This window comes from Alosa alosa, chromosome 7 (genome assembly GCF_017589495.1).
Source record: "Alosa alosa isolate M-15738 ecotype Scorff River chromosome 7, AALO_Geno_1.1, whole genome shotgun sequence".
NCBI classification, from domain to species: Eukaryota; Metazoa; Chordata; class Actinopteri; order Clupeiformes; family Clupeidae; genus Alosa; species Alosa alosa.
Window position 1 is genome coordinate 4,114,944 of NC_063195.1, and position 12,500 is coordinate 4,127,443.

The 12,500-nt window shown below is 40.2% G+C and overlaps 4 protein-coding genes across 15 annotated transcripts in view; 2 read left to right on the forward strand and 2 right to left on the reverse strand.

Annotated features, from left to right (window-relative positions):
• LOC125297287 (mucin-5AC-like) overlaps nucleotides 1-1,319 on the forward strand; it is a 59,602-nt gene extending 58,283 nt beyond the window's left edge. For all 3 annotated transcript variants that reach the window (XM_048247570.1, XM_048247569.1, XM_048247568.1), the window contains exon 19: nucleotides 1-1,319. This exon is cut by the window's left edge and continues 37 nt beyond it. In XM_048247570.1, the coding sequence (XP_048103527.1) occupies nucleotides 1-52 (52 nt within the window). In that variant the 3' untranslated portion in view covers nucleotides 53-1,319.
• Nucleotides 1-12,500, forward strand: part of LOC125297247 (NACHT, LRR and PYD domains-containing protein 12-like) — a gene marked incomplete in the record, with an annotated part of 868,465 nt that overhangs the window by 596,184 nt on the left and 259,781 nt on the right.
• The window catches only part of LOC125297245 (NACHT, LRR and PYD domains-containing protein 12-like), a 666,703-nt gene that overhangs the window by 455,284 nt on the left and 198,919 nt on the right, over nucleotides 1-12,500 (reverse strand). The window lies entirely within an intron of this gene.
• The window catches only part of LOC125297383 (junctional adhesion molecule A-like), a 25,095-nt gene continuing 17,509 nt past the window's right edge, over nucleotides 4,915-12,500 (reverse strand). For 2 of the 3 annotated variants that reach the window (XM_048247740.1, XM_048247739.1), the window contains 5 exons: nucleotides 12,185-12,287; nucleotides 8,394-8,501; nucleotides 8,019-8,043; nucleotides 7,000-7,063; nucleotides 4,915-5,609 (listed from right to left, as the gene is read on the reverse strand). In XM_048247740.1, coding sequence (XP_048103697.1) covers nucleotides 5,574-5,609; nucleotides 7,000-7,063; nucleotides 8,019-8,043; nucleotides 8,394-8,501; nucleotides 12,185-12,287 — 336 coding nt within the window. In that variant the 3' untranslated portion in view covers nucleotides 4,915-5,573. The remainder of the gene's footprint in view (nucleotides 5,610-6,999; nucleotides 7,064-8,018; nucleotides 8,044-8,393; nucleotides 8,502-12,184; nucleotides 12,288-12,500) is intronic. The other variant, XM_048247741.1, reaches the window with a different exon arrangement.

Genomic DNA, 12,500 nt, shown 5'->3' on the forward strand with positions numbered 1-12,500 from the left:
AGCGATGGTGCTGTTCTCCCTGCAGCTAATGGTGCAGTGGTTGGCTCTGTGACCTGCCAATCAACTCTGCAACCAATCAGGAATCACACTGCAAGGCATTCCTTTCCAGCTCTTCCCGGTTCCTTCCCAGCTTCCTGAAGATTATTTCCATGATTGGTTGTTGACTATAAAATACACACATCGCATCAGGGACAAGAGTTAAAAATCAAAATGTTTTGCATCATTTTGCTATGATTTCCTGACATGTTTGGTCAATGTTTGGCATTGTCTTGGTGGTTTTCTCTCATTTGATGGGTGTTTCAGAGGTGCTCTTCTGTCAACATTGACACCTGGAGCTCAGCATTTATGTCTAATACTATTTACAGATTAAAGATAAGAATGAAAAGTATGATTTACTTAATGCCATTTAAATTTTCTTTAACATGTTATGTTATTTGAGTATATAGTTGTTTGATATAACATATTGATATAACATATTGATATAACATATGAAACCTGTTTTTTATCTTCCTCTCTTTGTGTTTATCTAACAGTCTTAATGCACAGCTCCTATGTATCATGTTTTCTGTGTGACATTAATGAATAGTAATATAAAGCTGTTAGCTGTTAACAAACTGTGTGTGGTTAATTTTCTAGATGGAAAATATTTTAAAAGTGGTGTATGTGTGGTTATTATGTAGAGCCAGACACCGTGTAATGTTAGATAGTTAGACGGACATGGTGAAATGTTATGCATATGGACAATTCCACCCAAAATGGTCCCGTCCATAACGCCAACTAAATGCCATGGTATTTGTATGATGCGAATGATTATGTGAAAAGTGTTTCATGTAAGTTCCACAACCAAGAAGAGTGAATGCTCAGATTTCAAGTAATCATCATTCACATCATACCGTACCATGGCATTGTGTTGGTGTAATGGGCATGACAGTTTTGTGTGGAATTGCCCATTTATATATCGTAGTATAAACAGGTTGGGGCGTCAGATTGGGGGTAAAATTGGCATCTCACCTCAAGGGGGTCTATATATTCTTCACCACACCTCTCTGTACTGTACATGTTGCTAATACATTGTTCATACCGCTTAGCCATATCTATTCTGCTTTTATAAGGATTTTATTAACTACATATTTAATAAGGTACATTATTTATTACTGTAAACCACTTTCTTAACTGTATACTACTGTCTACACTGCACTATATGTGTATACTGTTCATACTGCACTTTTCTGCTTTTTTGCTCTTCTGGTAAGAAGCATTTCATTGTCTGTACTTGTATTATGTACAATGATAATAAAGTTGAATCTAATCTAATCAAATTGAATGTTATGGATATCTATGGTAGTTAGACAGACCAAAGTCTTTTTAGGCAAGTCCCTCCACTCGGCGGCCATATTGCAATGCTTTTTGGGCACTTATCGGGCATCTATTTCGGCAGAAATACCCATGTGCAAGGCTTCACTACACCAACCTTGGTCCAGCAGCGAGATCAAAAAAAAAATTAAATAAGTTAAATCAGTATTAGTGTTAGATTTGGAAAGTGATCTCTATATATAGCAAATTTACAGTGTTATACATGCTATGGGGCAGCCGTGGCCTACTGGTTAGCGCCTAGGACTTGTAACCAGAGGTTTGCCGGTTCGAACCCCGACCTGTAAAAATGGCTGAAGTGCCCTTGAGCAAGGCACCTAAACCCTCACTGCTCCCCGAGCGCCGCTGTAGCAGGCAACTCATTGCGTCAGGATTAGTGTGTGCTTCACCTCACTGTGTGCTGAGTATGTTTCACTAATTCACGGATTGGGATAAATGCAGAGACCAAATTTCCCTCACAGGATCAAAAGAGTTTCCAGTATATACTTATACTGACTGATCTTTCTTGCAAGGTAAAGCACAACTGGACTTAGAGGGTTATGTCGGGGGAGATAAGCTACTAGCAACTGCAGCCAAAACAACAGACTTAACCTGCTCACCTGTCTCGGCTGCTCCAGAAACTGAATGCTGTAATATAGACAGGTTATCGGCTGTCTGCACTATATGTGTATACTGTTCATACTGCACTTTTCTGCTTTTTTGCTCTTCTGGTAAGAAGCATTTCATTGTCTGTACTTGTACTATGTACAATGACAATAAAGTTGAATCTAATCTAATCAAATTGAATGTTATGCATATCTATGGTAGTTAGACAGACCAAAGTCACCAATCTTGCTCCAGCGGCGAGTTCACAACACATGATTGGCACGATGTATTCACAACACACCACATGATTGGCTCTTATTCACAACACAGCACATGATTGGCTCAATGTATTCACATGTCGACGTTTTCCCACGGAAGAGGTGGGATATTGGCGTTACAAACTAACCCCACGCATTTCTGTGGAGGTGTGGATTTTTTAAGTGCTGTGTCTCCTCATTAGAAAAGTCTCTGGCCAGACATGGTGAAATGTTATGCATATCTATGGTAGTTATTGTAAACAGGCATGCTGAAATGTTATGCATATCTATGGTAGTTATTGTAAACAGGCATCGTGAAATGGTATGCATATTTATGGTAGTTAGTGTAAACAGGCATGCTGAAATGGTATGCATATCTATGGTAGTTTACTTTAAATAAAGAGAACTTAGCAATGTAAGTTAAATCAGTATTAGTGTTAAATTTGAAAAAGTGCTCTCTATATATAGCAAATGTACACTGTTATACAAGCTGTACACTCACTACTTTACATTGCAGCAGTTGCTGGGTTGTTGCACTGTGGTTGCTGTACACCTTTCTCCTATTCTGTTTGAATTATTTAGAGACACTGGCCTATTAAAAAGGACCTTGAATGAATGATAATAATAATAAATCTGATTTGACTCTTTCATTGTAACTTGAAGACATTCCTCATAAAACCTGAAATACTAAAACTAAAGTAAAACTAAGACTAAAATGTGCTATCTGAACTCGTTGTAAAAGAGTGCAGGAAAATTATGTTGGAAAATTTATTTGATTGTTTGATTGTAAAAACAACAATAACAGGTTTATAATGCTGCAATATATTACAAAGCTTCACTATAAATAGTCACACCAGTGTATACTACCTTTCTCCTGTACACAAACACACAGCAACAGAACATCAGAACAGATATTTCTTTAAAAACACACACACAACTGTGTCATCTCTGTACTTTTTTTAACTCAGTGTCACAGTGTAGAGGAGTGTGTGTGTGTGTGGAGTGGTGTGGTGGTGGTGGTGGTGGGGGGGGGGTTGGGGGTTCCAACTACAATGAGGGGCAAAGTGCAAACTCTAAAGTCTAAATTCTGAATTCTAAATTCTAAAACCCATTGCACATGGGTGACGGCATGTGCGAGTCTGTCACTTATCTACCGGTACACACAGCGGCACCATCATTTTCAACAGACAAGTATTTCATAAACCATGGATTTTATGGAGCGGTGCGGTTACAAATAGAACTGAATCAAAATCTGCAGGGTGATGCCAAAGAGATTTAGCGGTGGTGTGCAGGGTGATGCCAAAGAGATTTAGCGGTGGTGTGCAGGGTTGTATTAAAAACACTGGAATCTCAGTAATGGAGTGTTGAAAATGGAGTCTTCTATACTCATGTCAATGACTGTGTACGACGGACCTAACTAAGTTACTTCAATAACAAGCCAAAATCCATACGCTAATTAATTCCATGAGCATTATGCATTAAGAAGAAACATTGCTTTGTCATTTGAATTCTTCCACATGCCACACAATTGCTTTCGTTCACGCATGAAACATTTGTCGCCAGATTTGCCCATCATTTAAAAGCTTGCATGCAGTAACGGCTTTGTGGGTTAGATTCCTGGCTTCCATCGTTGTGTCCTTGAGAAAGGCACTTTCGGGGAGGCAAGCCCTTGAAATAATTGACGTACTGTGTGCAAGTCGCTTTGAATAAAGGCGTCCGGCAACAATGGCATGCTACTGCATGCTAGCTCCTTACACACTACACTACCTGCGGTCCCCAGTCTACTGCAGGGACTACTCGTCCTAATTCAAATGAAGAGCAGGTGCCCCCGCCCTGCCCCCAACCTGCCCCCAACGTTTTCCATCCTCCCACCCTCAACAGAGCAAATATGGGACAATTACACGACCATTACACTTCATTATGAAGATCACAGATACTTTAGTTTTGTATGTTTATCTGACATTTCCCACGTTGCCAGATTGTGTATGAAATACATCCAGCAAATCAATCACTTCATAACATTTTGACCCATTTGTCATAAAATCTGGCAACCCAAAACCTGTGCTGGGAGCTTGTGCGCAGCTACCAGTGATGGGACAAACTACTTAGTAAATGTTACTATATAAAAAGCTATACTCTCGCAAGCAAGCAGGCTATCTGAATGCTTCAGAAATCACCCGTATTTTGAAAGCTTAAAGGCACAGTCAGCGATTGCCCAGGAAGTCTGTTTATGTTTATAATTATAATCTGATGCTTTTGTCCAAAAAAAACGTACATTATATTCTAACCAAGGATCAAACGAAACACACCAAAGAGGTAGCTCACCCCTCCTTTCAGTAATCCCAGAGAAACTCCAAGATTTAGATTTGTTTGGGAGACAGGCTGCCTCCACTTTGTCTGTTTCCAGTTTTCAGAGCCTGGGCTGCCTACAGATATGTTTTGTAACAGAAACTGTCACAGAATGGGCAGCTACCTGACTGTAAGGAGAGGATCTGAATATTTGGAACATTTGTATGGGCTTGAAATCACATAAGATTACTAACTATACCTTTAATGAATAAACTTTTGTTTGAGCAGTTAGAGGATCGTGAGGAGATGGCATGTTACAAAAAATGCTATGGGCTTGAAAATGTGTACGAGCACTAACTGCACCTTCGATGCGGGCAGGTATGGGACAAATGATCGGAGTCTCTAAAAAAACACAGCTTAAAAATATATTTTTAAAAAGCCACATAGCGTCTATCACATCATTGATACAACATGGCAGGAGTTCCACAGAAGACAAACATATCAGTGCAAAAGTTTCTATCGTTCCCATCATTAAAAAAACAATATCTATCAACAAAAAAAAAACAGTGACTCTGAAGCTCACTCTCCATGTCCACGATCAGGTCCTGATTTGATACAGCACTGGCCCTGATATTAACCTGATATGAGCCTGATAGCACTGGCCCTGATATTAACCTGATACGAGCCTGATCTTACCCTGATATGAGCCTGATCTAACCCTGATATGAGCCTGATTTTAGGCTGTTTTGAGCTAAATTGACCCCCTGGGGCATTAAAGCTCTACTCTACTCTACTCTACTCTACTCTACTCTACTCTACTCTACTCTACTCATCTCTACTCATCTCTACTCATCTCTACTCATCTCTACTCATCTCTACTCTACTCTACTCTACTCTACTCTACTCTACTCTACTCATCTCTACTCTACTCATCTCTACTCTACTCATCTCTACGTGTCTGAGCATCCATGCGTCAGTCCGTGATCAATGGTTGTACGTGGTGTATCCCTGGGTTGGTCCATGATGTATGGCTTATTGTCACTCAAGGTAGGGCGAGGTGAAATGGTGTTCCTACACCACAAAGGAGGACTTCTGCTTAAACTCCCCCTGAAACACAGACACAGGTAAGCGTAACCATGGTTCCTAGGGACAAGACTGAAATGTGTGCATACATGTTCTAACTCCTCCCTGAAACACAGACACTGACAAATAGGACTCCTTTGGCCCTTTTCCATTAAGGACTAGGACAGGCCCAAGGCTTTTCTTAAACACTGGTGGCCTTGGTGTTCTGATTCCATAAGAAGCTGTAACATTGGGGACATTAGCTAACAATGCTACAAACTTCTAAACAGTGCTTAGCAATGACACCACGAGCAAACGTCAAATTAATGACAGGGACATTTAAACAAGTCATAACATTGTTAGAAGCTGTATCCTTAATTCTTTTTTATATATATCTGTAGATCATTTTTCTTGACAAAAATAAGTAGTGTCACGTATGTTGCTAGGCAACCCTAAACAAATGCTACCAGTCTGTTTTTAAACTTTTTTTTATTGTTTTATCGGTTTTATTGTTTCATCGTATTCCATTCCAAAAGTCCTCGGTTCAGCCCTGCCCTACTCCAGGGCCGACCTGAGGCCGTCTGGGCCGCGGCCCCCAGTCCAGCCAAAATCATGCAACTAGACCCCGGAGTGGAAAAGGGCCACTGGAGAGTTGTAGAGTGAACAGTGAACACCAGCGTTTCCCATACATTGACCATCTAGTACACTACAGCGTTTCCCATACATTGACCATCTAGTACAATACAGTGTTTCCCATACATTGACCATCTAGTACACTACAGTGTTTCCCATACATTGACCATCTAGCACACTACATCTATGGGCTGCACAACATCTAGTACACTACAGCGTTTCCCATACATTGACCATCTAGTACACTACAGTGTTTCCCATACATTGACCATCTAGTACACTACAGCGTTTCCCATACATTGACCATCTAGTACACTACATCTATGGGCTGCACAACATCTAGTACACTACATCTATGGGCTGCACAACATCTAGTACACTACATCTATGGGCTGCACAACATCTAGTACACTACAGCGTTTCCCATACATTGACCATCTAGCACACTACATCTATGGGCTGCACAACATCTAGTACACTACAGCGTTTCCCATACATTGACCATCTAGCACACTACATCTATGGGCTGCACAACATCTAGTACACTACAGCGTTTCCCATACATTGACTTATTTGTGGCAGCCCACCACAATATCAACATTGACCACCACACAATGATTTTCCAGGTTGTCCTAAATTGTGCTTGAATCTGGTTAGCATCATCACCACACGGTGCTAATTTGTTAAAAACTGTTGTATTCAAGATAATTCTGCAAACCAACCACCACACATGGAGTTCAATTCTGTGGGAAACACTGAACAAATGCTTAATGACTGTTGATGATGATGAAGATGACTGTACCTCTTCGTCATCCCCGTAGTCTGACGTAGGGCGGTACACTGCAGAGTTCTGCTGCCTCCTGCTGCTGGGAAATGAAGACAGACAAACGCTCTCACTACAAATCCATTTATAATCGGTTTTATTGATTTAGTCACAGGTTATAATGCATGAAACTCCCTACTGCCTTAGCAATGTTTGGTATCATGTTTGGTTAGTATTAAAAAACACTCGTTTAATATTTTATGGAGACAGAAGACGCTTCCTTTATTCGTATTATTCATTGTTGTTACACTCCAAAAACTGTGTCTAACCAAGTGTTATCAATCTTATAATAAGATAAAAAAAAATCTAGTTTGTATTGTTTTTACTGTAAAGACACCTATAGAACACTTTCTTGTAAAATTATGAATTTAACAGGAGCTTAACCCATTTTAAGATGTCTTATCAAGAAAACAAGCAAATGTGGATGCCAGTGTGTTTTGATAAGACGTTTTGAAATTAAGTGAAAATTATCTGACAAAAAAGTGCCATGCAATTCTCTTTATTCTAAAAACAATACCAACTAGATTTTTTTTTATCGTAATGCAAGATTACACTCTAAAAATGAAATCTAACCAAGTGTTATTAATCTTTTATTAAAATAAACAAAATCTAGTGGGTATTGTTTTTAGTATAAAGACATAGCACACAGTCATACGATTTTACGTAGACAATTAATCACGGCTACGGCTCCTACACACAACATGCTGGAAACTAACGACTGGAGTAACCACGTAACCATAGCAACATCTACTGAGATGTGTAAGCACCCGGTGCTTGATACCCTTCTCTCTCTCTCTCTCTCTCTCTTTCTCTCTCTCCCTCCCTCCTCTCTCTCTCTCTCCTCCCTTCTCTCCCTCCCTTCTCTCTCTCCCTTCTCTCTCTCCCTTCTCTCTCTCCCTTCCTTCCTCCCTCCCTCCCTTCCTTCTCTCTCTCTCTCCCTCCCTCTCCCTGGCAGTTGAGCTTGTTACTATGGCAATAGCGTTCATTCACACACTCACCTTCCTGACACTCGCTCCTTCACCTCTGTTGGGGAAAAACACAAAGACAAACATGTTACACACAGGTGTGGGTTTGTTGGAGTGTGTATTTGTGAGTGAGGAGAGTGAGTGAGTGAGTAAGTAAGTAGAGAGAAAGAGAGAGAGAGAGAGAGGGAGAGAGAGAGAGGGAAAGAATTAAAGAATGAATGAAAGAAAGAATAAAAGAAAGAAAGAAAGAAAGAAAGAAAGAGAGAGGGAGAGGTAACCATAGAAACAAACACACACACAAATCAAACGGAACTCACTTGTGTGGTAACCTCTGCAAGGAGCAAACCACACAAAAAAAAGACACCCGCACACACATGCACGCACACACGCACACCATGCTGAACTCACTTGCGAGGTAGCCTTTGCGATGAGCGAACCACAGTCCGACAATGAGCAACACCAAGAGGATCAGAAGGATGATCACCCCGGCAACAATGCCTCCAGTGTTTACTCCATCTGTTACCAGTAAACAAATAAACAAGCAAACAAACAAATATATTCACTTGATTAGTCAAACACATATACTTCACTAAAACAGCAACAAAACCACTGCAGTGCTAGTATGTAAGATTGTTACGTGGGTCTAGCAGTCTAGTCACTAGCATAGATATACATAATAAAGGCTAGATGTCTTATGGTGGAGTCTCTAACGGCATCACCGGCGGCCATCTTGTCACAGGCAAGCTATCTGGTGGGCTCTGTGGTACCTGATCAAAGATAATGAATGCATAGCAAGATGGGTGGTCCTAGTTCATGTCTATGAGGGCAAAGTGGAGTTCAGTCAGAGACGGGCTCTGGTTCAGTTCCCGCCTGCACAGGGGTGTGTCACTGACGTATGACTGACGTTTGAACGCCTCGGTTCCACGCCAGACAGAAGCCGGAGTACAAAATAAACTTGGTGTACACCTTCATTAATGTTGATTTTCTCCCGACTGGAGGGTCATACTGTTACAACATTCTCCTGAAATGGGGAGGAGGGTTTGGAGATCATGATACCGTGTCCGAAATGTGCATCCATTGCTCAGAAAAATAAGGCTTTGACAAATTCTGGGAAATTCTTGGATTCTGCCATAGACCTCAATGTTAAAAACGGAGCCCGATCACTGCATAAATGTGGGATAGTGGTCCCCCCTCATGCGGGGCGTGTACTACTGCTACCCTATTTGCATACATTTCCAGGGACAGGGAATGACCTCTCAGGAAGTATCTTCGTAATCAATCATCTTTGACCTGATGTAACATCTCTTCTTCTACTAAAGGCAGAACAATATGGCAAGCATTATTTTCTGATTTATTTTTTCATCATTATTTTCTCATTTATTCTGATATCTTGATATCAGGCATAATTGTCATGTACATGTAAGCCATTTTGTCAACTAGTTAACTAGTGAGCCATGTTTGTGTGAACTAGTTAACTAGTGAGGGCCAAAATATGCACATTAGTTAACTAGTGGGAGCCAAAAGGCTCACTAGTTAACTAGTGAACACATTTTAGCTTCACTAGTTAACTAGTGAGAGCCGGAAATGTCTACAAGTTAACTAGTAAAGGCCAAAATGCATACCAGTCAGCTAGTTGAAGGCTTTTGGGTCTCACTAGTTAACTAGTGACAGCCAAAAATGTGCACATGTTTACTAGTGAAGGTAAAACACCTCACTAGTTAACTAGTTGCAGTAGGTCAATGTCACTAGTTAACTAGTGAACCATAAATGGCTTACTAGCTAGCTAGGTGATGGCAGTAGGCTCACTAGTTAACTAGTTGATGCATCATTTGTCTAAACTAGTTAACTAGTGAGGTCATAAATGTATACTAGTAAACTAGTTCAAGACAAAATACTAGTCAACTAGTGGCACAGAATTCAAATTAGAAGGCGGAGAATTCTGGAAATTGAGGCTTTCTATTGGCTATTAACTATTTTGTTCACTAGTTAACTAGTTACACCTAAAAACACAAACAAGCTGACCGTTTTTGTCCACTAGTTTTAACTAGTGGAACAATTTAAGTCTCACTAGTTTGCATGTGTGGCAGTGAAGCAGCTCACTAGTTAACTAGTCTGACAAGACACACACTAGTGGCTGTTTTGGAGCTATCTAGTTCACTAGTAATGCAAAAGGTACTCTTACTAGTTAACTAGTGACACATTGGCCTTCACTAGTTAACTAGTTGACATATTTGGCCTTACTAGTTTACTAGTAATGGAACAGGACATGCTTACTTGTTAACTAGTGAGCATATCTGCATTATTAATGCCTTTCACTAGCTTATAGAGGGCATTTTGAGCCTTACATGTTAGCTAGTGAGGACAAAACAGTGTCCATAATGAACTAGCAGGAGAAAAATGCCCCTCACACTAGTAAACTAGTGGAATTTGAATAAATACACAAACGGCTGACATTTTGTGCAACTAGTTAACTAGTGGGGACGTAACATTGGCCACTAGTTAACTAGTGTGCAATGTCACTTGCATGCAAAATGAAGAAAGCGGAACAAGGATTTTGATTGGTCCATTTAGGACTCAGAAACCTAGAAAACATGGCTGACTTCGTCCAGGCTGTTCTAAGAGCAAACTTTTATAAACTAAGATCGTTTGAGCATGAAATATGTTTTGATAACATGTCTAGTGACAAAGTTGTGGTGTATTGCTGTAATCTTCGTTCAGTTAATGTCTACAATCTTTAGTTTTTCAGTTATTAGTCTGAAAATCGCGATAAAACTGGAGGTATTTGTATATGGTTGCCTAGCAACAAAACATTTCAGTAACATAAACATTGATGATAGCACTGCTGATGTGGCAAGACTAGCTCAAATGGTTAAGCAGCAGGAGATCACGTGGGAGACCAGGGTTCAATTCCTTAGAAGTGCATGAAGGTTTTTTCTTGATCTTTGAGCTTTTAATTACTTTTGAAACCATGTGCAATAGGGAGCCAATAGAAAGCCTCAATTTTCAGAGTTCTCCGCCTCCTAATTTTAATTCTGCGCCACTAGTTGACTAGTGTGAATTTTGTCTTGAACTAGTTTACTAGTATACATTTATGACCTCACTAGTTAACTAGTTTGGACAAATGATGCATCAACTAGTTAACTAGTGAGCCTACTGCCATCATCTAGCTAGCTAGTAAGCCATTTATGGTTCACTAGTTAACTAGTTGTCACTAGTTAACTAGTGAGGTGTTTTGCCTTCACTAGCTAAACATGTGCACATTTTTGGCTGTCACTAGTTAACGAGTGAGACCTAAAAGCCTTCAACTAGCTGACTGATATGCATTTTGGCCTTTACTAGTTAACTAGTGGACATTTCTGGCTCTCACTAGTTAACTAGTTAAGCTAAAATGTGTTCACTAGTTAACTAGTGGGCATTTATGCTGTCACTAATTAACTAGTGTGCACAAACATGGCTCACTAGTTAACTAGTTGACAAAAATGGCTTGCATGTTGGCCTGATATCAAGATATCAGAATAAATGCTCAAGCGGCTGGCCAAATTACATAGAAATTAACAAGTGGGAATTTGACATTCAGTAGTCAGCTAGTAAATATTTTTGTACCTTACTAGTTGACTAGTAAAATATAGAAGTCTTTAAACTAGTTAACTAGTGCACATTTCGATGTCAACTAGTTAACTAGTGAACATGCTGAGCATTAATAGTTAACTAGTAAGATATGAAACATATGAACTAGTTAACTAGAGATAATTTGGGCCTTACTAGTTAACTAGTGGGCATTTTGGCTGTCACTAGTTAACTAGTGGGCAGAAATGGCTTGCATGTACATGACAATTATGCCTGATATCAAGATATCTGAATAAATGCTCAATCGGCTTGCCATAGAACAATGCCCCCAGGCTATAACAATGACACCTTCAGGTCACTACCTGTCATTACAGTGGACCATTGAAACACAATGTTATGAGTTAGCAAGCTGACTGTGGCAAGATGGCCACGAGGTGCGGACGTCGACCTCCATTGGCCAGCAGTGCGGACGAGACATCTAGCCTTTAGTATAATACTAATATATCTATGGTCACTAGTACGGCACTCACAGACGGCCATCTTGGTGGCAACAGATCTTTATTATATATATCTATGGTCAATAGTACAACGGATCTTTATTATATATCTATGGTCACTAGCACGGCACTCACAGACGGCCATCTTGGTGGCAACAGATCGTTGGGGAGGTCCAGCTGTATTAGTGGACTCGCAGAAATACTGCCCTTCATCGATCTGAGACACACAGGGAAAGACCTGAAAGAGAGGAGAGAGAGAGAGAAAGGGAGAGAAAGAGGAGGGGAGAGAGAGAGAGGTGACTTGGTTAAAAGAATAAGAGCTTTAAAAATATGTATTTACCTGAGTAGTGTATAAGTATAAGCATATATACTCTTTTGATCCCGTGAGGGAAATTTGGTCTCTGCATTTATCCCAATCCGTGAATTAGTGAAACACACTCAGCACACAGTG